This window comes from Natrix helvetica (assembly GCF_964273705.1).
Source record: "Natrix helvetica genome assembly, chromosome: 1".
In the NCBI taxonomy this organism is placed as follows: Eukaryota; Metazoa; Chordata; class Lepidosauria; order Squamata; family Natricidae; genus Natrix; species Natrix helvetica.
Window position 1 is genome coordinate 222204960 of NC_138548.1, and position 25348 is coordinate 222230307.

The window sequence follows — 25348 nt, forward strand, 5'->3', positions numbered from 1 at the left end:
ATCAAATATCCCTAATTAAATTTGGCAACAAAAAATGTTTTTGCAAGTAAAGGCAACCCCCCCCCCCCACCAAATCCAGATACTTAGGAGAATTTTGAAACCCATGTCCACCTTCCAGTTGTACAGAGATTCCCTTTAGCAACAGCATTTACTACGGCAGAAAATATCTCAATCTGAAACATGTATAGAATGGAGTCACACACAAGGGAAGTTGTGCAATAAATTTTCTTGCGCCCACTCATTCTTTGCTTGTTTGGGAAGATTATCCAAGTTTACTAATTTCCTCATTCAAATCTATGTCACTTTATCTATGCTATTTTTGATGCTGCAAAGTAACATGCTCTTAAACAGAGTAGTTTTTAACAATAGAAAATAATTAAAAAGTCAAGTGGACAGATTTATCCCATACATTTATCAACCGATATTACATTCAACTTCTATTTAATGACAGCTCTTTTAAGAATTCCCTTTATCAGAAAGCTGTGTAGAAGTACATTCAAAAATAAATTCACGCTGCTATGACTGTAACCTTAACAGTCTTCCCAATGCTAAGCACATGATTTTAACAAGCATATATAATTCAAATAATCTAAGTGGGTGAGAGTAGAGTTAAAGTGACAACATGCTATTATCTCATTTACTCAATTAGTTATCACATTTATTATGTCCTTCTTTGATATAAAAAGAAATATCTTATACAATGTGTACATGCATTAATGGACCACTGAGTTTCAATTTTTCACATGACCACATTTTGAATTTATATAGTTTCAAGTAGATACCCTTTGTAATGGATCAGCACTTATTTGATCCAAAGCTTGTGAAACAAAAAAACTATTCGTTTTTCAAACTACATTCCTTTTCAATGATGGCAGCTTTCCAGCTAGAGACATATTTCTAAAAACAAGCAAACTTGCACATTCCCTACTTAACACACTGAGTGGATTATGCCAGTTATACCCTACAATAAATGTGATATTAGACATCTGAGACTGAATAAAATTCAACTAAAATTTAAGATAAGCTAAAAAGCAGATATATATTACTGAAGTTATTACACATTGTTGTTAGGAAGTGAAGGAACAACTTGAGATTTTATTGCTGGTCTTTATCATTGCACTGCAAGCAGGTAATCAGAACGCCAGGATATTTCACTTCAACATTGGGGAAGCAAAAAAGTTTCCTTGCCGTCCAAGAGTTGTTGCAGACTTGCTTTTGCTTGCAAATCTAGGAAGTAAGTGGAAAGATTCATCATGAGCAGTTTCCAATATGGCCAATATCTGTATGTGTTAGCATTTGTTTGATAGAAAAATAATCTTTTACTCTTGAAATATATCTCTCTATATCTTTCATTAATATCTATTGAACACTGATCCATATTTCCACTTTCCTTGACATACAAAAAACATACAACTCAAACTCCATGAAACTAATGCAAATAACCTTTCCCCTGGCTTCCACATATAGTCCAGAAGCAGAGGCAGTTGGGCTATTCTGTATTCTATTTATATTACACATTCAGGAAAAAATCACAACTCCACAAAAGTTCACATAAGGAGCCTGCAATTCACAGATAAACTGATAAGGCAGCCTTATATTTCAAATTAAAAGCTGCAACCATTTGAGCTGAAATTTATTTTGGAAGTATTCACAACTAGTGCGTTGCTCATTTGGAGTATTTTTCCATCTGGATATGCATTAATTATTCCTCATATTTTCTTCTATCTCAAATAGTCTTACCAACTTTCATTCCCCAGTACTCCAAATTATATATGAAGAATCAGAATTCACTCCCCCAAAATTTTGCTGTGATATCACCCACTAATTGGTGATCAGTTATTACACACAATTTAAATATTAAACACAATTTATAGCTCCAAAACACTAAGGAAGGATAGGAAAAAAACATACTTTGCTAATTTATTCTGGTCTGTGACCTCAAAATTTGGCTTGATATTTTGCTAATTAGACCAAATAAATAATTAAACTTACTTGGGAGTGGTTTTGCTAAATGTAGATCTGACTTTCTGAGACAGTGAGCTGCTTGAAGGAGTTTTTACCAATTGCTGTTCTGGAGTAGTGAGTGGTCCCAACATGCTCACTATGTGATAAGAACAATTACAGTTACTATTCTTAAGCTACAATGTTTCAAATACCTTCAGCTATTAGAAGTAAAGTGATGAAAAAACTTAAATGAGAATGACATACTTCTCTCTCTCAAATAATATCACAATCTGAATCTAATTCTCGCCAAGTTTTCAGCCTTTGCTCAAAAAATAAGCTTAAGTGCAAATAACTCAAATCATATTATTGTCCAGCAATTTTTCTGCAAGCAAAATGCCCAAATACCGAAACCCAATTTATGTAGACTGAAGTAGCAGACACAAAAATGGGTAGACACGCTCCATATGTTGAGGACTACATACTACTGGAGCAAAGAATAAGATTATAAAGTAAAAGTTCCCCTTGAACATATGTGCTAGCCGTTTCCGACTTTAGGGGGCAGTGCTCATCTCTGTTTCAAAGACAAAGAGCCAGCGCTGTCTAAAGATGTCTCTGTGGTCATGTGGCCAGCACGACTAAATGGCAACAGCGCACGGAACACTGTTACCTTCCCACCAAGGGTGGTCCCTATTTTTCTACTTGCATTTTTATGTGCTTTCGAACTGCTAGGTTGGGAGAAGCTGGGACAAGTAACGGGAGTTCACTCCGTTACACGGCGCTAGGGATTCGAACCGCCAACCTTTCTGATCAATAAGCTCAGCATCTTAACCACTACGTCCCTTGAATAAGATTGCATGTGAAAGGAAACAATTAGAGGTTTTTCACTAAAAATGGCGACCCTGTCGAACTTATTTATTTCTGCAATGTATCTATCATATCAATCCTCAAAGACCTTAGGCAGTTTACAGAGATTAAAATAACCATAAAATAAAACTACATTTTGAAATTTGAGCAAAATTATAATAGCAAATAAAAAATACAAATCCACATACATTCACATTTTATGTGTTTTTGTGGGTAGTTTCTACTGATTTCTATAACACATGTGGGGTGATTTTTGTATCAAATGACAAGTTGTCCACAGGAAGGGAACTGCCACTAAGAAAGTCCAGTGTTGAGCCCCCTCTTGCTACCTGCGTACGGATAGGTGGGACCTGTTAGTAAACACACTCTAGCTATCAGGATGGAATGGGCAGAGACTATGTGGAAATACAGTCCCTTAAATATCAGAACGCGAGCCAAACAGGGAAACTTTAAAGGTAGCAATCAGCACCTAGAATTGCACTTGGAAATACAATGACAGCCAATATACCTCCCACAGCTATGTTGAAATGTGTCAGTACAGAGATTGGTCTGTGAACATGTGGACTGTTGCATTCTGGGTCGGTTGAAGTTTTTGGATAGACTTTGTGTGTAGCCCAAGTAGAACTAATTACAATAATCTAATGGGGAGGTGACAATGACATGAGTGATCTTCCTCTGTCCTGTTCCATACAAAGTTGCAAATGGTGTACCAGTTGAAGGGTCTCCTGGTCACAGCTTCTCCCTACTAATGTAGTAGGAATGGTGAGTCTGGGAGGAACGTTTGGGTTGTGAATCTGCTCTTTCTGGGGAACAGATTCCCATCAAATGTTACAAAAACTTTCAAATTAACAGTCACTCCAACTTGTTTGGCTTCCCCAACCAGACTGTGGCTGTCTCTGGACACTTGGACAACATCTCCCACTGAATCCAGTTTAAAGGTATCCTGATGGCAAAATTGGGTACCATTACACTCATATTCACATTTTGGTGTGAAAAAGCAACACTACTGTTCACATTATCTAGTTTCCATTAGCACATGTGTTAGATCATAGTTAACAATTCAAAGGCATAATTACCTTTAATATCAGGCGTGCAGGGGTGGGAGTAAGCATTGGCATTTTCAATGATGTGAGCTGGCTCAATATTTTCCTGTTCTACCATGATAAGCTGGCTCCAGTAACCCACAGGCAAAGTGAGCAACCGTTCCACAACCTACAAATTCACATTGACATATAAAGAATATTTTTTTCTTTCGTTGACTCTTTCAAATCAATGTAAGCATTTACAAACACAGGCTTCATTCGCCATCATTTGAAATATTGAACATTTCCATTCTGTTATGCACACTTGTGACCTACCCTAGGTTGCCTTTTTGTGTCCTGGAGTAGTGTCATGGGATCAGGTTCCGGTATAGCATGACCAACAATGGTAGGCCCAAAGACTTTAGCCAGGTTGGAAATATCCATTCTGGTATCTGGACTCTGAGCCACTCTAAGGAAAACACAGACATCTAGGAGCATTTGTGCAAAGAGGAGCAATCATTTTTTTTCTTATGAACTATTCCTTTCATTGTCACCCCAACCCCACAAGATGAACAGAATTATAAGCATCTTTTTTTATCACCTCTTCAAGAATTCATAACACAACTGAACTTACCTCTGCAGGTGAATCATGAGGAACGCCAGCGTTTCCCTATTAGCCTGTGGTAGCTCTCCAACAGTTTGATACATGGCTGCTACACTGTTGTCCTCATCTATAATTTCTTTAAATGGAAACATAAAAAAGGTATTCCTATGACCTCTTCCAATTTATTACAATGGAGAAAATAATGAATTTTCTGCAGGTACCTGAATTATAATTGCTTAGGTTTCTAAGAGTTTGGTCTCCATGTTAGGGGGACGGGATTAATTTAAAATGGCAACATATTAGGCCTTTCCCGACATATAGGTATGTTCATATAGCATACTAAGCTATTGTTTGCTTAATTATTATTTACTGAATAAACTGCAATGGGCTGGATTCAAACGACCATTAAATTAATCCCCCCAAAAATCACTCTGTGATGTGTGATGCACAGCCCTCCAAATCTTGGGCAAGAAAAAAGTTCTTGATCAAAAATTCATGCATTTTATCCCCAAGGTGTTTTCCCAACCAAATAATTTCTGTATCTTTCTATTAATAACATATTAACATCTATCACTCTCTATGAAAATAAACATTGTTGAAATAAAGAACTGAGCTACTGAAATTTTAAAAAATAAGTATTATGTTGAGTAATAGAAAACAATAAGAAAGGGACTTTCTAATGCCGTGGGTCCAACCTTTCCAACTTGGTGGCCCAGCCTGGTGCGCAAGGTTGTGTATGACTAGCAGGCACATGCATACAGCTTTGTGTGCGAGCACCCTCTGCTCACATAAGTGGAGCTTCGCATGCGTGCTTGCCTGCTGCTTGTGCGAGTGGAGCTGCGCACATGTGCTTGCCCATCGCTAGTCTGGCCTCATTTCTAACAGGCTGTGGTCCGGTAGTGAGCTACGGCGTGGGGGTTGGAGACCCCCATTCCAATTCTTTTAGTCTTGGGCTCTTTTGTTACAACAAAAACAGAAAACTGATTTTCAAACAGACAGTATGGAAAATAAAAAATAGAATGAAGTCAATATAAAGGAATTCAAAGGAAGTTTTAGCAAATAAATACTAAATCACAGTACTTAACATTTGGGGGAGGGGGAAGCCTATACATGTATACTATAGATATATTGTACTATCAATCTAGTGGGCTAGTCACCTCTTTGTCAATACAACCCACCTCAAAGGGTTGTTGTTGTGGGGAAAAGAGGGTATACGTTGGATATGCTTGCTGCCTTGAGCTACTTGTAAAAATAATAAATGCAGGATACACATATTTTAATATCATGGATAAAAACATATTAAAAGGGTAAGAGTCAGCATTTTAGCTTGCCTAATGGAGAGAAGTATATTCAACATTTATACTCAAATGTGTTATATCACTCATACCTGCTGCTTCCATAAAGTCCTTATTAAGACGGAAAGTAAGAAGAGGTTCCTTAAGATTGCGGAGAAAATCTTTAAGAAGGCCACATATAGCATGGATATCTTCCACTCTGCTAAGTGGAGGTACGGTTTTCCCTCTAAGGAATTTCTCCTTCAAATCTTTCACGGTGCGGTCACAGCCAGAAATTCGGTAGAGGCCCGTCTGTTGAAACAAAGATTTTTAAAGCAAGATCCCAAACTTGTTTCCCTGAAATCCCTCCAGCTTTAATGTTACATGTTGCCAGCTTTAATGTTACATGTTGCTAGCATTGACCTCCATAATCACCATCCCAGCAGTTCTGAAAGTAGCTACATCTTGGTGGATATAGAACACAGATGTCAAACTCGCCACATCACATTGCCGTCACGTGACGTATCGTGATGTTTTTTCCCTTCAGGGCGGGTGTGGCCTGCGCATGATGCACCGGGTCCATGGGCTGCCAGTTTTGACACTCCTGATATAGAAGGTCTTAGCAGAAAGCATACACATTTTCTGCATTCCAAACCATTCCATAAGATTTATACCTTTTAAGTTTACTTTACCTCATTCAAGCCTCGTCTCTCAATCTCATTTACACAATGAACTAAAATGGAGGGGATCATTGGAGTCGTCAGAGGTACAAAATCCCCCAGAACTCCCTAAAAGGAGAGAAAGGAACAAGTATGGGAAATGAGAAATTACAAGTTATTCTTGCTATTTTTATTTCACCAAAGAGAAAACAAAGGCACGGTTTTTAATATCTGACAGTAAAACCAGTAAGAATCACTTAAGAAATACATCGGGTAAGTTCATATCAAGTAAACAAGAGACAAGGAACTCATTTAACTTGTGTGACCAAGGGCCAGATTCTACAGCTTTAATGTTAAGATTCTAAACTAATGTACCATAGTGCTAATACGAAAAGAAAAACCATGGCATGAAACGTTCAGTAACTCAATACAAGTTAAAGAATAAAAATTTAACATATTTCTGTGCACTGTAAAAGGGTATATATGTTAATGGTACAACAATAACAGTAACAGTGCAAGAGGTTTTTTTTTTTTAGTATATGTTACATACTACTTCTTCCCTGTTTCGATTATATTTGAAACATAATATGCTTGTGAAAAATCTTAGACATGAGCAATAAATACAAAGATATAAGTAAACAGTTCCTTTCAAAATATCAGGCACTGTTTGTTCTTTTTTTCTGTTCTCTTTTTGTGCTTTAAAAACAGATAGCAAGAAAGCTTTACACATACACACTGCATTTATATTAAAACTCCAGTCTCCAGTGTACGCTTTTCTTTCTATCAGCATCTAGAACAGTGGTTCTCAACCTGTGGGTCGGGACCCCTTTGGGGGTCGAACGACTCTTTTGCCTAAGACCATAGGAAAACACATATTTTTGAAAAAATACGGAAAGCAAAAAATAATTTTATGGTTTATGGTACAGTTCCTCATGTTGTGGGGTCTCCACAACATGAGGAACTGTATTAAAGGGTCACGGCATTAGGAAGGTTGAGATCCACTGATCTAGAACCTAAAGAGCTTCTTTAAATTCCAGCATAACAAGAGTTGGTGGCTATTATCAACAGTAGCTTTATTTGCCAGAAAATAACGTGAAACATTGCTGCTGTTTATGTCAAAAACATTTTCACAGCAAACTAACACTCTTTCACTTATTTAAATCTTCAATATTATTTTTGTTTTTGAGGTCCAATATACAATCATCAGCCGCTAGGGCATTCTTTTAGAAGCATACCTGTCCAATTTTGACAGGGGTTCCTGCTACGGTAGGGGTGCAGGGCAGGGGACAGCGATCTCGACATTCTGGATGCGTAACTACCCGACAGTCTCTGCATTTCAGGGACATTTTTCCAAACTTTATCCGCTTCCCACATGGAACACATGACTCAGGTTTAATAACCTAGAGAGAAAATATGTGTAAACTAACTTGATCGAGAATAAGCAGTGAAATATACTGAGTTCAATAAAGAGGCACCGACAAGTACATACAACTAACCACTAAGATATATTCATGTGAAGACATTGATGAATACACGTTTATTTTATTTAAATTCTATATCTGTACCTGTTGAATGCCCAGCTGGAGGAAGGTGTCTGGATCTCCACAAAGGTCATGTATTTTTCTTTTTAGGAAAGGCAGATGCCCTCACAAGACCAACAACACATAGGTAGAAAAGAGGAAAAGGGCAGAATGCATTTGTATACATGCCTTAGATATAAAGCATTTTAAAAAGAGAGAAAGGGAGAGTGGAGAAAGGGGGTACTACATTCCAGATGCTGCAAGACATGCTGCTGGAGAGCTGAGCAGAGAAATGACCTGGTCTGCCAAGTCTAGAGATGCCAGTTCTAGGACAAGGAGGAAAACCAGAAGAAAAAGCACTTTCTGTAGCAGTTTGAGTGTGTGTGGAAAGACCAGGAAAATGGACTGTGTTCTGTACAGTGAGATTCAGATGTTGGATATAGACGTTTGTGAGTTAAAGGCAACCAGGAGAAAACTGATAAGACATTCCAGTGCCATTAACTGATATAAGAAGACATACAATAAATCACAAGCAGAAAGTGAGTGAAAGAAACATAAGGGTGAGAAAAATTAGACTTGATTTCTTTTACTATAATTATTGTTCTATTCTTTACATACATATTGGTTTCGTAAACAATTTTACTTGTATATATGATTAGATCATGCTGCTTCTTTTATGTAAGGATCGTAGTATCCAAAATACAAGCCTCAATTTGTTTAATTATTGGCTTTGTGTGTGTGCGCGCACGTGGGTGTGTATCAGTTCATCCTGACCCACCCTCTGAAACACAAATTTAATCATAACAAATTCTGAACTGTTAAAATCCCAGTTATGAGTAACAAAAGCAAATTATAGCAGCCACAGTACTGCTCTTTTAACCAGCTTCTTATTCAGCAAGATTGCTATATTACATTACCTAGGCATTTGTAGTACTTGGCAGCTAGGAACAATACTATGGCAGGATCATTATTTAAACTCTAAAATGTAAACCTGATTGTTTTTCAACTATATTTTTATATGTAATTTGTAAATGAAATGAATGAAAATGAAATGAAAATAGGGCATGAGTTTGTGGCTGTATGGTTAAACATTTGGAAAGTGATTTCCTTCCAACCTTTGTTAGACTTCTTGCAAAAAAAAAGGTGCAAATATCCCCCTTAACATGGTTTCCTGGACAAGCCTTTACAAACCAAAATAAGGTTCTACATCACATCTGATGTATTATGAAATCATTTGACAAATTTGCACTGTGTCAGGAATAGTATCTATTATAGCAAATGCCAGGTTTCATTCTCTTCTATCAGAACATTTCAGAACATAACCTCAGCTGACAATCAGAGAATGAGTATGACTGACTACAAAAAGTCAGTCTGACTAGTATCTTAGACCCAAAATAATATGAGCTTTGAATTGGGCCCAGAATTGAGAGGCCTCTTCACTCACCGTTTTTGATACAAATTCGTGTAGTCTCGTCCCAGTGCTTCCAGGAGTGCTAGATCCATCTGTTTCGGATTTGTTTCCAACTTTCCTGCTTCCCAGGCTTGAGTCACTGTTCCAAGGTTGTAGGATGGCTTGGGTGGAAAAAGAGACAATTTGAAAAATCAGTTTTCGAGATAGGATTAAACTGACAGCAGGTACTCCCAGTTTAAACTAATACCTGTGTTGTTAACCTGATAAAGCTATTGCTCTCTTTCCTCAATTCTATTACAACAATAGGTAATACTTCACTTTTTTTGGGGGGGGGGAAGCAAATGGTTACTTTTAGATCCTTTCCTCAGCACAAGAGCTCAGGCGTATAAGGATATTTTAAACCTTCTTAAAGAACCGATGTGTGGGATGGATTTAACAGAATGAATACATTTTTCACTGGCAGATTTCTTCTTTCCCTGTTCTACAAAATCCAATGAGGGAAAAGATTGAAAATTAAAATGACGTAGTGTTACACGAGGAAAGAAAATATGATCCTACGTGACTCATAACACATTTCAACTGCAGTTCAGATGAACACTGTCAGAAGCCCCTTTCTTTCATTTCTATCAGCATCTGCATTGTAACTGGCAAACACAGATTAAAAGCTGTGACAAAGAAGAAATCAGAATAGTCCAAATTTCACACAGACACATTTACCTGCCTTTCTCTGGTTCCCCACATAGTAAGGTATAGTCTCAATTGTGGCCACAGCTTCAATTGGGCCTCCATCATTAGGAACTGTGAGAGTTGTTTTTGCAACTATGGATTCATTTCCCTGAAATAAAATAGTTGCAAGAAGCATGTAGGAAACATAAGCAAGAATATTTCAGAATATTTGTATGTTTTAATAGTGCAATCTGGACACCTATTCATCATCCTATGCAGCAAAACTTAAAACCCTGGTTTCAAGTGAGAAAAAAGAAATTTCCACATGATACCAATAAATCCAGTACTCTCCAACAGATTCCCCACCATTGTATACTCCAGATACATTGAGATCGCAGCCCCCAAAATTCCTGGTCACCATAATCAAAACCTGAAAGCATATCTGGGAATAGCTCTCATGACATCAGAAAGCACACCTGAGAGAGCACTATCTTATAACTTTGGAGTCAAGAGCAGTTTGGTGTAGTGGTTAAGGCGTTAAGGCTAGAATCTGGGAAACTGTGAGTTCTAATCACACCTTAGGCACAAAGCCAAATGGGTGACCTTTGGCCAGTCCCTTTCTCAAAGCCCTAGGAAGGAAGGAAATGTAAATCAATTCTGAAAAATCCTGCCAAGAAAACTGCAGGGACTTGTCCAGGCTTTCTCTGAGAATTGGGACAATAAAACAAAAGTGTGCGTGTGCATGTGTGGGCGCGCGCACACACACACATAGTGCCCTCCTATTGGCAACATGAAATTGTTGATGAATCTGCAGTGAGTAAAAAGCTATGAGGCAACAAATACTAATGAATACTCCCTCTATATTTAAATATGCGGTATTTAGAGATCAGAGACCTACTTCTGGAAGGAATCTAACAGTCTTTGTAAAAGCCCATACCTGATCTACTGTAGAGCCAATGGAACGAGTTTTCTTTAAAGGACCAGGTGGGCCTTCAATAAACTGTCTAGAAGAGCGCTGTAAAGGAAGCATTTGTAAGTCTCTGAGTGAAAGCATGACAGCATTCTTGAGTGAAGTGAAAATTCTAGAGAAATATTAAATTTTATATTTATAAAGATTCCAAGCAGAATACAAAGTGATTAATTTATCTAAATTATCATTTCCTACTCAGAACATGCAGAGACAACATACTTTTTGCCTTACCTAGTAAGCCGTACAGATGAAAGTAAAGAGAATTAAATGGGAAGGGTGGTAGATTATCTCAAATACATATTAAATATAATTCCAAAGTTCAACTGTATATTAACTGAAAGCAAAACTGTGGTGGCAATTTCCACATTAACATCCAACGCAGGAGATTTTTAAAGAAGAAATTGGGCAACGTTTATCTGAAATGCTTGAGCTGGGGTTGGACTGGATCTCCAAGGTCCCTTTCAACTGTTATTCTGTTACATCAGATTTTCTTAAATATATTTGCCAGAATTGTCCTACTTATTGCACAAGCAACAAGTATGGAAATTAAATGTTTCTCTACATAATGCTTGGCTGTTAGAGTATTCTGGGAGCATTAAAAACATTTCAAATTTAGAAGTATAATGAAAAAGTAACAGTTATGCACATTGAAATATGATTTAAATGTACCCAAGCTGAAAACTTTTGCATTAAAGGCATAGTCTCAATCACTAATGTAAATTCCAAAAATAAATGAAACATGCTCTTTGCATCAGATAGTACCAATATTTTTTTTAAAAACCCATACATACCCTTTTCTCTCTTTTTTTCAATCTAACAGTCTTTACCATTGTGGAATCCCAATCCTAGGTATTAGAAAAAGAACCTTTTTAGTATCAAACAGATGGCAAGCATGCATTTTCAATCTATCCATTCTTTTATGCCTAACCTTAATAATTCATCCATAATAATAGACAACTTACAAGGGATCATTTAAAAAAAATTATAGTAAGACAGTACAAGAAATGAGTTAAGATAATGGTTACATTACCAATGATTCGTCAGTTTTGTCAAAACTGATGTCGGATAAAATTGAACCAGATTCATCTATTGTTGACAGCCTAAAATAAAAATCACACATACATTTTAAAATCTCACCTTATCATAGGTAGTGATCTAGTACTTGATAAGCTAGCAGAATTTGAAAAGAATGTTATAACATATTTAGAATTCTTTATATTCTATTATGAAAAACATGTGATTTGGTATCTTGATGTAAAAACTTTATTGTAGTAATACTAAAAAAGACTAAAAGTCACAGAATCATTTTAAATCTCCTTAACAGCTCAGGTTAAACATTATATTTCAGTAGTTTTAGTGGGACAACACTGAAAATGTCCTTTATGCCACTGCCTAACTCAACGGGAGTTAAATTTTCTTCAGATAAAACATTTACTATATTTACTGTCTTTTTTGTACCCTCTAATCCTATAAATTTGTTATAATTCCACCAAAACCCTATGGGAGAAAAACTATTTTAAAAACCCCATATATTCATATATTTATAGAATTTGGGTAGATTTTGTGTAGCTGATGAATAAACAGAGTTATGCAGTAATGGATTTATCCTGCCTGTATATAAAATGACATATTTCCTGAGATACAAGTTGGAATTCTGAAAATCCTATTTTCCAGGAAAAACAAGATAAAACAATGTAGCACATTGCTTCTGGAATTCTTTCCAATCCCTTAAAAATATGAGCTACATGAACAGGAAGGAAGAGGAGGCAGCTAATAATGGGACAGTCAACAACTATCTGAACTACTGCCTCTTTTGTAGGAAGTGAACATTTTTCTCTGCAGCTCCTGCCTAGATCTAGGCTATTTTCCCAACTCAATTTTTTTTTAGTTTTGCCAACCAATTTGGTCCCATTCTATTCAATTCTCATAAGCTTAACATGTTGATAAACAGAACCTCTTGGATATAATTCAAGAAATAAAACTGGAGTTTTGTGATTGACTTCCACTTTCCAATAAAGTAAGTTCTTTACCTCTTTCATGTAGCTATATATTCCATGACTTTTCTCTGTTTCTTACCACAATTTAAGATAAAAACAGAGAAGACATTGGGAAGTTTAACATGTCACTTGCAATCCATGTACTTCAATATTTGAAAATTTTAAATAACAAAATGCACAAAAATGTGTCATGGCATCTGGCATCTTGCTATTTTAAGTACCTTCTATTAACGTAGGGTTGAATCTTTGACTTCTGACTCTTAAGAAAAAAAGTCAATAGATTGGGAAAATGTTCCCTAGCCAAAATGAAGGAAGATATTAGCCATTACATTATTACAATCTGATGCACCTGAAATAAACCAAGAAAAGCCTACCTTTTGTTACCAGCAATGGACATCTGAGGCCTGCTTAAAAAGGCCAGTGCTGATTTTTGTTCTTCATTCAGCTGTATGCTTCCTGATGAATCACACATGAGAAGCTCTTTGATCAGCTGAATCTGTTGCTCCTACAAATTGAGAAACATTAAAACTAGCTTTATATTACATTTATAGCACAGAAAGCACATAATGTGCAAAACCTTCTGAGAAACACAACTATGCCACTAGTATACTAATCCATATGCAAGGCACATACACTGATCTCTCAAATTATAGCATGAGATTAAAACAGCCAAGGGATTTTGTTGGAGCCAATTGCTAACCAGTATAAAAGCTCATATACTCCAAATAGATTTCTTTCAGCTATAAAGCAATTTGCTGGTATCTTACCAATTCCATTGAATAATCACAACAGCATTCACCATTTTAGTCCCACAAAAGAGAAAAGACCCTTTTGCAAGGGGTAATTGCGGCTATTGAATCTGTGGGATAAACTTGTAAATGCTACTTCAAAACTACGATTCACATTAGAAGGGAGGGATCTAAGACATAGGTGCAGAAGAAGGATCCATTCATCATTGTTAAGCTTTCAAACAGCTTCTTTACTTTGCCTTGAGCAAAAGGTTCCCTTTCATAAAAGAACTCTTATTGTACTACAAACTGGAAAACAGTCCATGTCACCAATCAAATTAAAATAATTACACTTTTATCCATTGCAGTCAAGTAATCACATTACAGGAAAATTTTAATTTAACAGACAGTTCAGGTAAAAGGGTATCTATTAAATCCAAATGTTCCTGCCATTTATTTTCTTTCTCTTCTTGGAGTTTTTCCTATCCCAATCACTGCCCAGCATGCTACTTGGTGATCTTCCCAGTATTATCCCTACCCTTGACTAAGCCACCATTGTAAATCGACCCAGTTGTCTGATCTTTTTAATATATTCCTCTCTTCTCAGTGAAAATTCAAATATTAAATTTATGAATATTCCATTAGCAACCCAATCACCCTAGTACCGGGATGGCAAACCTATGGCATCGTGAGGTGTGGCCCTGTCAGCTGGCCAGCGCGCATGCGTGTGCTGGCCAGCTGAGTTTAGCCTTTTTTAGAGCCATTTTTCACTCTCCCCAGGCTCCAGAGGCTTTATAGGAGCCTGGGGAGGGCGAAAACAGGCCCCCCCTGCCCCCCCCAGAGGCTTCAGGAGGTTCCCTGAAGACTCTGGAGTGCAAAAAAACCGGCCCTACGGGCAAACCGGAAGTTCAGGAACGGACTTCCGGTTTCCTCGTAGGATCGGTTTAAGCCCTCCGGAGCCTTCAGGGAAGCCTCCTGAAGGCTCCGGGGAACTAAAAACGGCCCTACGAGCAAATCGGAAGTCTGTCCTGAACTTCCGGTTTGCCTGTAGGGCCGTTTTGTTGCGTTCTGGAGGGTTCAGGGAAGCTCCTGAAGTCTCCGGAGGGCCTCCGCGGGTGCGGGGGAGGCTGTTTTTGCCCTCCCCAGGCTCCTATAAAGCCTCTGGAGCCGGGGGGGGGGGGGGATAAAAAGCATGCAAAAAATGGGGGGGGGGGTGCCTGTCATGCGTGCATGAATGCTGGGGTGTGTGTGTGTTGCATTATGGGTGCGGCACGCCCATGCCTTCCCACTTATGGCACACGAGCCAAAAAAGGTTCACCATCGTTGCCCTAGTACCTTCGCTCCCTCATTTAGAATTCAAATAGAAACTTACCCATTTTTAAGGGAAGGAATCTCTACTGTTTAGACTGCTGCCCCAAATAATCCTTATTTTAGTGTGCTGCAGGATTTTTAAAAAATTATGTCTGAAGTATACAAAATTAAGGTCTATTAAACCAAGAGATTATAGGTTTGTCAGCCAAATAAGACGCCCATGTTCATACCATTATTGCAGTATATATTTTACCCCCTGGTAAAAAAAAAAGGCTTATATCTATTGTCACATAAATGGATATTTAAGAAAGCTGTTACATTCCTCTTCTAAATCTGATGTTACTTTTTGAAAAAAAAGAAGCTGAGAAATGTTATACGTACCAACTTTTCACAATCTGCTTCAGCTCGCTGCCTTCTCTTGATCTCCACGTCCACTTGGTTGCGTGCATGTTTCAGTTTCACATCAAGAGCACTACGCTCAGTTTCTGTTTTCATCAGTAAATCTTTGTATCTGGCCATCTCATGATCCATTTTCTGCCATTTTCTCCTAAACTCTTCAAAATTCTTGGCCAATTGGATAAATTCTGGGAAAAGCAAAGTTTTAATCCATTTGCACTTAATTTTTTTAAATCTTTTTTCTATATACTCCTTAAATATCCTCTTAGTTTGATAATCATCTAAATCAGTGGTTCTCAACCTGTTGTTCGCAGACGGGAGGGAAGGGGGCTGTAATATCATCACAGAGAGTCAGCGAAGATTTAAAGAAATGTTATGATTTAAATCTTGAGTTAAGGTTTGAGGGCCATGGTCTGTGGACACAAAAGGTATTTAAAGGGGATCTGTGTGGAAGAAGAGGTTGAGATCCACTGATGTAAATAGATAATGCCAGAGTGCTAAAAAAAACCTACCATCCTGATTATTCAGAACACAGTGCAGAGAGAGAAATAGTTATCTCTAAAAGTAAAGCTTTCCTGCCAGTAAATCCAACAGAAGACAGTAGAACCTCTTAATTAAAGATGAATTCAGTCAACACATTTCTCCCTATAATCCAATTCAAGGATTTCAGTTCAGGTATTCAGTGTATTTCCATGTTAAGCATGATCACTTACATCATGTGATAAGAAACAATAACCTTACTAAAGCAATGTATATAATATGAAGAGACAACTGTCATACAAACTGCAGTTATAGCAAAATAGTGAACAGATTATATTACAATCAATGATTATGATATTAGGAAGACATTCAACAAAATGTTTAAAATGTGCTTCATTGACATTGACTAGTATTATAGATGTTTGCATTTGCAACTTGATGGACAATTATATAAATATTGATCCAAAGGTGTGGGGGAGGAGAGATTCTAATTTGTTAGATGCTCAACACTGCCTAATGTGGACTTTCTATCCTAATAAGTGATATTTATAAAGCACTGGATTTTTTCATTAAGCAGTATTTTCTTCTTAACCCTTCCAACACATTATTACAGATGTTGTGATTCTAACACTGCATATACTTCATATGAACTCTTTTGAGAATCGCAAAAATATATAGCAAGGTAACCTGATTTCCTGAGGCAAAAGCTAGAACAACATAGTGTAACTACTGGAACCATAATATTTTAACTACGTGCTCCACATAGTTGCCTAGAAACCACATTGTACAACCCCCCTAGTTGTTATACAGATTAGTTTTCTACATAGACATCCAACAAATTAATCATGCTTCCCGAGTTACTTTACAGACATTTGTTAGGTGATCTGAGAAATTTGGAAAAATTCACGCCTATCTTTCAAGGAAATTAGAGAGCAGGAAGGAACCTTTAAATATATTTATTTGCACGTCTCTAGCATTTGTGAGTAACTAACATGATTCACCTGCATAAAATCCATAAAAAGTGATCACTTACTGTATTCACTGTTTTCATTTAGAATTTCTGCTTGGCACATGAGCTGGTCAAAGAAATTCCGTAAATTCAGAATTGTCGTCTCCATTTTTGTCACATGAAACTGAAATGATTTGGAGATAAGTTTACTTTTGTCTTCTTTTTCTGTCAGGCACAGCAACCCTTGTCAACGATTTCAGATCTTAAAGACAAGTATAATGATGCTATGAGTTTATAACAAACTGTAATATGAATAACTCAGCCACTGATTCACTTGTATGTGTGTGTGTGTGTGTGTGTGTGTGTGTGTGTGTGTGTGTGTGTGTGTATGTATGTATGTATGTATGTATGTATGTATGTATGTATGTATGTGTGTTACAACCCCTGGTATGCCCAAATATGGGAGGGAGCTCACTACTCCCCCTTTCTATCCTTCAGTTCATTACAGAAGACCATCCAGGCAGAAAACCATATTTTTATTTTTAATGTTGCCTTTGCTATGTTTGTGTTGTATTTGTACTGATAAATAAATAAAGGGAGAGTAGTATAGATCTATTTCAAGCTATTTAGCTCTCATCAGCTAGCCATACCCTTACTGGGATTTGAACCTGGGCTGCTTAGTGGCTAAGACACCTGCCTAATATGTAATACAGCCCAGGTTCAAATCCCAGTAAGGGTATGGATAGCTGACGAGAGCTAAATAGCTTGAAATAGATCTATACTACTCTCCCTTTATTTATTTATCAGCACAAATACAACACAAACATAGCAAAGGCAACATTAAAAATAAAAATATGGTTTTCTGCCTGGATGGTCTTCTGTAATGAGCCGAAAGACAGAAAGGGGGAGTAGCGAGCTCCCTCCCATATTTGGGCATACCAGGGGTTGTAACACAAATACATACCTATTTCCCTGGCTCAGCTGATAAGGAGGAGAGCCTGTGGCTTAGTGGCTAAGACACCTGCCTAATATGTAATACAGCCCAGGTTCAAATCCCAGTAAGAGTATGGCTAGCTGATGAGAGCTAAATAGCTTGAAATAGATCTATACTAGTCTCCCTTTATTTATCAGCACAAATACAACATACATACATACATACATACATACATACATACATACATATACATATAAAGTTTTGATGACTGTGATGCTAAACTACATACTTATATTTTCTCTTTCAAACTAATATCAGAAATCTTGCAAAAAGTATGAACAGTATACTTCAAAGCTTTGCATAAAGAGATTCGTGAAATTATATAAGCAATGTAGGATTTACAATTTGAAATAGGCAATAGAAAAGCCTACCAGCCAGCAAAAAAAAATAAAAATAAAAAATAAATTGTCCTGTACAATAGCTGGAAATGAATATCTAGGTACAATCCAATGATCTCTGATAAGTCTGAATGACTTATGTGAGACTGAATTTCCCCCCCTTTCCAAGGCTGGATAATGAGTTCAGACCCTCGAAAAATTCTTGTCTTAAAAAAAAAAAACATCCTTAGGTACTGCATTTCTGACATAGGAGCTACCACGTTCAATCCCAGGGGAGAAAAAATAGAAAATCCATTCAGCTGCTCTAAACTTAAATCCCCAAACATAAAGAAAGGGAGGAAAAAACAAAAGCAACTCTGTTCTTTCTTTCATTTAGTGGACAAGCCTCAGGGTACTTTAGACTCCCTGATATCTGAATATCTCTAGAAAACATATAGTACTTCTACTGCAAAGCAGAAAGCTTTAGGTGTTAAGGAAGTAAATATTTACAAGAAAATATAAAGTAATAAAATTTGGTTTAAAATAGAATGGGGACAAAATATTTCAACAATACTACATGCTGCTTATAATGAATCTGGATATCAGCCTGTTTAAAATCTAAATTAAAATCTATAAATTCATACCACTGTAAGAACCACCTTTCAATAAACATTTTAATGTAAAAGTCTGGAACCAAGCAGAATCATTACACGTCTTGCAAATTTATATATTGCTACTAATATTTGTTATCACTACAATCCAGGGAAAATGTAATTTCATTTTCATGTAATGGAGAAAATATTGCCCCTGCTTCTAGAAACATCTAGGCATAAAACCTCACTACTTCAGCTAACAAAAAATTAGCTGAATTCCCCCCCACACACAAACGCACTTTTTGAACAAAAAAGGTTTTAAAACACAAAACAAACTAGACATTATTGGTCTTGTCATCAAATTAAAGGACTTTCCAATTCACTTATCTTTTGAATAACTCATGATGGCAACTACAGATATGCAACTCTTCCATACTCAGTAGTTAATCCCAGTTTTCGTGGTTAATTTTTCATTAATGATATACTGAGCATTAACAGTGCAACTTTTGCAGCCTCTTTGTCACTTATGGATAATATATCTTTGTATCTCACACACACACACCTTTTTTCTTTTTTAAAAAACTAAATGATTCCTGTCTGTTCTCCCCAAAACAAGTCATTTGTTACCTTAGATAAGGCAAGCAGGAGAAAGTGTTTCAAGAATATAGCACAGATTAAAGTCAAAGAGAACAGACAGTGGAATACTTTTGTAATGGCTTTTCATCTCTCCTACATAATCAGAAATATTTATATTCTTGCATAACTGGTTATTTGTTCCGGCTGAGCTTACTGAAAAGTCTGACAAGAACTAAGTTATATTTCTTTATAACATTTTGGCTAACATTTGTTTTTAAATAAACATTAGTGTAAGATTAGAATAGTTTGTAGAGGTATACAAATATATGGATATTATTAATACCTGTAATAACTTATTCTTAAATTCTGTACTGCATGAGGCTCAGAATTAAAAGCTGTGTCTTCCCAAAGAACATCTGGTTTAACCTGCTGAAATAAAAGATCAAATGTTATCTGTTTTGCAAATTTGCCACTACTAATGAAATAGTATACAATATACTACAATGCAGTTACCCAAAATTCTTCCAAATCAAATTATATATAAACTAATGAGGTCACACAATTTCCTGTAGAGATGGTTATTAGCTTATATTTTGTCTACAATGTTTGCATGGATCAGTGTTGGAAACTAAAATATTTTTGCCTATGCACCAGTTAAAATTATTAAACTGCAAAAAAATGGATGATACAAATCACACTCAATCACACATATCTGATTCCAATTCAAGAGCTAGTCACTTCAGCCAGTTGCAGACAGCTTCACAAAGTATTTTATTAAGAGACTAAATATACATACCTTAACTTTATCAAAATGTAAATACAAATATTTTAAAGTATAAGAGGGCCAAAAGAAAAAATATGTTTTCCTCTCTGGGGGAAAGCAAATTAGGAAAGACTATTGCCATCTATTCTACTCAGAGAAAACAGCATAAGTCTACAATCACGTATTACAAAGTCTTGTGGATTCTGTCTGAAGAAGGAATACAACATTCCTTGGATGCTTGTTTTATAAGAAAGAACGACCCTGAACAATGGAAAAACAAAGATATTTTTTCCATATCAAAACTAGTCTGCACCAAATTTCTTGACTGCTGGACCGTTTGATGTTGGTTGTTGATCCTAAAACTCAGAAACTATCGTATCAGTATCTTTATTGGTTGCTGAATTGTTGTCTTCTTCATACAGGTGGTTCTTGGCTAATGATCACTCATTCAGCAACTGTTCAAACTTGTATTGGTGCTGAAAAATGATATGACCGGTCATCAGAATTCTGGTGTCCCTGTAATCATGGGGTCACCGTTTGCAATATTTTTTGTCAGATTCTGAAAAGCAAAGACCATGAGGAAGCTGTCATGAGGTTGCAAACAACAAGCATATGATGTCCTGACTTAAAGAAAATTAAAAAATTGCATTTTCAGCTATCAAAGCATAATGCAGGTGGATTGATATTTCTCCAATTTTAAAATCATCTCATTTTCTTCTGATACTCAGTATATATCCTGTATACAGGTTGAATAAATAAAGGAAGCGTATATAGGCATGTCTTGTTATTTTGTCAAACTGGAGTCAGTCTGTTTGACCATGTCCTGTCTGAGCTGTGGCTTTCTGCTCTGCGTATAGCATTCTCAGAGATTTTTTTGGAAGAGTCAGTTTCATCTCTGATGTCTTTATAGATATCATTGTAGGGTCGCTTGTTTGTAACAGCTTTTTGAAATTTCCTGAGATCTTTTGCCTTTCTTGGCTTTTCTTCTAGGCAATTTCTACTATCTGTTCTGACATCTAGTTTGCTTTCTTCTGTTTCAACAATCTTTTTTTCATATTTATCCTTAACAACCTGTTGGATTTCCTCTAACAGTTGCTCTTGTCCCCTAGCTATGAAGTTCAAGATTTCAAATCAATCCCCGAGGTCCTCCTTGAAAATTATAGGTTCAGAACCGTATCATGGAAACTGGTTGATGTTGATGTTGATTGATGGCATCATACCCAAGTACTGTCTTCTCTTCATCCTTCCTGACTCTGAAAACCATGCAATTCATTCATTGCCTCAGTACTAAAAAGTATGATATTCTGATCAAAAGTGTTTTATTTCTGTCACTTTCAACTAGTTGTCCTGAAGAGGTTAATGACAGTTGATTCATTTTATCTTTCACTGTGGTGAACACAATCACACTTACTATATTACATGTACCAAGTGCAATTTTGTCTTTGTAGCTTTGGATTTCCTTTTCCTACATGACAATACTAGCAACTAGGCATCTCAAAGGCTTCAATCCAATCATATCATAAACATTATTAGTACTCCCAAAGATTCTCAGTCCCTCTTCAGTAGCATGCTGAATGCCATTCAATTTGAGGGGCCTATTATCATCTGAAATATCATTTTTTAAATTGTGTAGCCATGTGATTTTCTTGGTAAAATTGGTACATACAGAAATGGTATATGTATGTATCTCCTGCATAATATGAAATGTTTTTGTTACTGATACTAAAGTGATAATCTGCATCCATCATCTTCAAACATCCCAACTTTCTTATTTTAGCTGGACAGTTGAGATGATTTTCACACCTTGGGTGACCTTGCTGAGAAGATTCTGGGTACACTCCTGGCATTCTTTACTCACCCCTCAAGGAAAACCTCCCTACCATAATGAGGGAGCTTAGCAGAAGTATATTCTAGACTCTAGAGTCTTAACATGACTATTAACAAATAATACTGTTCAGTTTTATTAATTACTAAATTACACTGTAACTAAACCTCATAGAATAGTTGTATCTGCCTATAGTAGCTAGCAGTCAGGCTAAATACATACATTTAATAATTATAATTTCTCAAACATAAGCCAGCTTCAAGGGCCACGAACTATCTTGATCCATTCCTTTGTCCCTTTTTTCTTCTTCTGACTTTTATTTTTCTCACCACTAAAACATGTTTTCTCTCCATCACAGCTATCAGTCAGAGTCACTACCATTAATGTTTTCCAACCTGAAAATATATCCTACTCTATTGCCCTTCAGAGTTCTGGACTTTTGGACTTCTGTTTCTGTACTTAAGTATTAATTTGCTATATTGGCTATAAAACAATACATCCAATGAATACCAGGGTGGAAAAGACTACATTATATCAAAGCAAGACAAATCATTTAAAGAAAAGTATATTTGACCTTTCCCTTCTAAACTATTAATTCAAAAACACAACTGCTTCCATAAACTAGTTGCAGCCTTTTAAATGACAACATAAAAAACCCGAACACTTCTGACAAATGAAAAAATACATTGCTTCAAAAATTCCCATGTAGCTAAAAATAAACATTTCTTTAGTGGGAAGTTTTTTATATATACATAACTACTAGATATTGCATATGATCTACAAACCTTGATGCAGATTGCAGAAAAATAATGAAAGCTGGAAAATATGCAGAACTTTGAATATTTGTAGCAGCCCAAGGAGTCAAAACTGTTACTCTGCAGTGAATGGCAACTACTTTAACAACCAATATAGTCAGGTTGTATGTCCATTAATATTCAATCTGAAGACATAAATATTGCAAGATAAGAAAAACTCAGTAAATCAAAATTCTGCTTGCACATGAAATTTGCCGGGAAAATGTATAATTTGAAAAGTGTGCAGCAAAAAAATGATTGAACTGTTTCTTTCAGTACCTCAAATCATTAGCAATTTATCCAGTTTAATAGTTTCATAACCCAGTATTACTAAATTTACAATTCTATACAGGTAGTCCTCACTTAACAACTGATCGCTTAGCAACTGTTCAAAGTTATCACAGACCGTTTAAAAAGTACTTACTTACAACCTGATTTTGAAGTTCTCATCATATTTGTGCACTTGGCAACCATATGAAGCATCCTGTGATCACATGACCACAACTTTCAATGTTTTTCTCCCAGTTTCTGGCACAAATTACCCATTGGATACATTCACGTAAACACTGCATTCACTTAATGACAGCTGCAGAAAAGATTGTATAATTGGGCACAATCCTGTGGTGACCTGCTTAACAGCCATAATGACTTTTGACTGTAATTCTATTATGATCAATTATGATCATAAGTCAAGGACTACTTATATAAATAATAGCAGTATCCAATGCCATTCCATTAGAGGATGCTCCACTCTCCTGGAGTAAGAGCACTCTCCCTCCAATCCAGGGGTCCCCAAGCCCCAGCCCTCTAGTGGACTGCAGTTGTGAGTGTGGCAGGTCCACTTGTGTGAGAGACAGGTGCTTATGTGCAAAGCTCCATTTGAGTGGCAGGCATGCATGCCCGTTTGTGAAAATGGAGCTGTGCACACTTGCACGCGCCCACCAATAACATAAAATCACCCTCCCCCAGGTCACCAAGCCAGAAAGGTTAGGGACCGCTGCACTAATCCACTCTCGTCTAATCCATCTCTTTAAATATTCTTAAATCTAACCTATATTTAACCATCTTCCAAATGTGTTTCAAATATTTCAAATCTAAACTCTTCAAAACAAATTTTAGACAGAAAACGATAAGTAGTTTCAAGTAAGTGGAAATCTGCTCATGTAAATTTGGATATTTATCACTAATATACTCTTATCCATTTGTCTTAGAGTTAAAGAAAAAACACCCATAATATTCACACACACAAAAATAGTAGCTAACAACTAGTTGTCTTACAAGTCAAAGCTAACCTCTCAAATACAGAAATATCTCAGTAGCTCTCTTCCAAATGAGAAACATCTTTAGGAATGCCCAGATTCAGAGGTTCTGTGAGGTCACAAAACAATTCTGAGCTGAAATCAGAATCTGGCCATGTAAAATGCACACAACCTGTATGTTAGAATTTAAGCTAGTTATTTTCCATTTTATGCAACATGGACATACCATAGGTCAGTATTAGCATTGCCAGTTTCCTAGTATCTTTTTTCCAATGCTTGACAATTATGTCTAAATTCTACTAATTTAACTATATAGAAGTGTTGGAAGAAATAGCCATCTGGTTCAGTTCCAAGCTGGGAGACACACTGGTAACAAGGAGGCTGATTTTATTGATGAAGCAGAAGCACATGAGTGTGGTTCTGGTGCAGCTGACTACATGGAGTTGAGAGGGTTTTTTATACCTTTTCTTAGGCTTTGAACTTGAGCTTCCTGTTCCTGTGCAAGAACATGTATTCTATTGGCTGTTGTCAGACTTCCATGGGGCCATGTTTGTCTGAGATATGTTTGGTTGAAGCTTGGTGGGGGTGATGCAATGTCCTTAGGAGATTGTAACATATGGTGAGCTCTTTAGGAAAATATAACATTCTGCCTTTTTAATAGTTCTCAAACTATGTAATTCTTCTAGGAGAGGGGGTCATCCCTCAGAGGCATGCCCAAGATTTTATTTGCTTTGGAATAGAGAAAAATATATAAAGTGCAGTAAAAGAAAAAAAATAGTAACAAAAATTAAAAGCTCAAGATAAAAAAGAAATACAGCAAAACCTAATTTAGCCAACGCCGTTCACTATAACTCATATTTTCTAACACTACCAATACCATGTCCATATAAAACATACATTGCTTTTTGTTCTTTAAACAGGTTTTGAGAACTGTAAAGAAGGATTTAATGTTGGGAAACATTTATCCAGGTAGGAGGGAGGCCTCAAGTGCAGAATTAGCCGCAAGTCTTTGTAAAGTCGCAAGACATCCAGAATTGAAACCTTTTAAAACTCCATAGAATCTGTCTATTCCCAGGCAAAGATTGCCAGTCTGAGAAGATTCCTGTATAATAGGCAGACTATAAAATGGTAATTGGCTTGAACCCTGCACGTGTGGCTCTGGTTGCTTGAGCCTGACAGTTAAGGTACCACAGCAGAATTAGGATCATAAAAACAAATATTTAGAAATTATTTTTGCACCAATGTATTATGGATTTTCCCCTTACAACAGCTTGAAAGTTACATGTTTTTTTTTTGTTATTGCTGTTATTCCTTTTGAGTCATTGTTGATTTCTGGTAACTGCCTGAACTAATCTCTGGAGTATTTTGGGGCAAAGGTTTTTTGGAAGTGGCTTGCCATTGTCTCCTTCTAGGACTCAGAGTGGCCCAAAGT

The 25348-nt window shown here is 36.5% G+C and overlaps 1 protein-coding gene across 4 annotated transcripts in view; it reads right to left on the bottom strand.

Annotated features, from left to right (window-relative positions):
- Positions 1-391: 391 nt before the first annotated feature.
- The window catches only part of RACGAP1 (Rac GTPase activating protein 1), a 32644-nt gene continuing 7687 nt past the window's right edge, over positions 392-25348 (bottom strand). The window contains exons 2-18 of one of the 4 annotated variants that reach the window (XM_081945279.1): positions 19619-19701; positions 16880-16979; positions 15352-15554; positions 13306-13436; positions 11965-12034; positions 11726-11779; positions 10902-10979; positions 10016-10133; positions 9332-9459; positions 7603-7767; positions 6401-6496; positions 5822-6020; positions 4465-4570; positions 4167-4299; positions 3885-4020; positions 1993-2101; positions 392-1227 (exon numbers count right to left, since the gene is read on the bottom strand). In XM_081945279.1, the coding sequence (XP_081801405.1) occupies positions 1152-1227; positions 1993-2101; positions 3885-4020; positions 4167-4299; positions 4465-4570; positions 5822-6020; positions 6401-6496; positions 7603-7767; positions 9332-9459; positions 10016-10133; positions 10902-10979; positions 11726-11779; positions 11965-12034; positions 13306-13436; positions 15352-15554; positions 16880-16964 (1887 nt within the window). In that variant the 5' untranslated portion in view covers positions 16965-16979; positions 19619-19701 and the 3' untranslated portion in view covers positions 392-1151. Of the gene's footprint in view, positions 1228-1992; positions 2102-3884; positions 4021-4166; positions 4300-4464; positions 4571-5821; positions 6021-6400; positions 6497-7602; positions 7768-9331; positions 9460-10015; positions 10134-10901; positions 10980-11725; positions 11780-11964; positions 12035-13305; positions 13437-15351; positions 15555-16879; positions 17058-19618; positions 19705-25348 lie in introns of all 4 variants that reach the window. The other 3 variants (XM_081945280.1, XM_081945277.1, XM_081945278.1) reach the window with 3 other exon arrangements.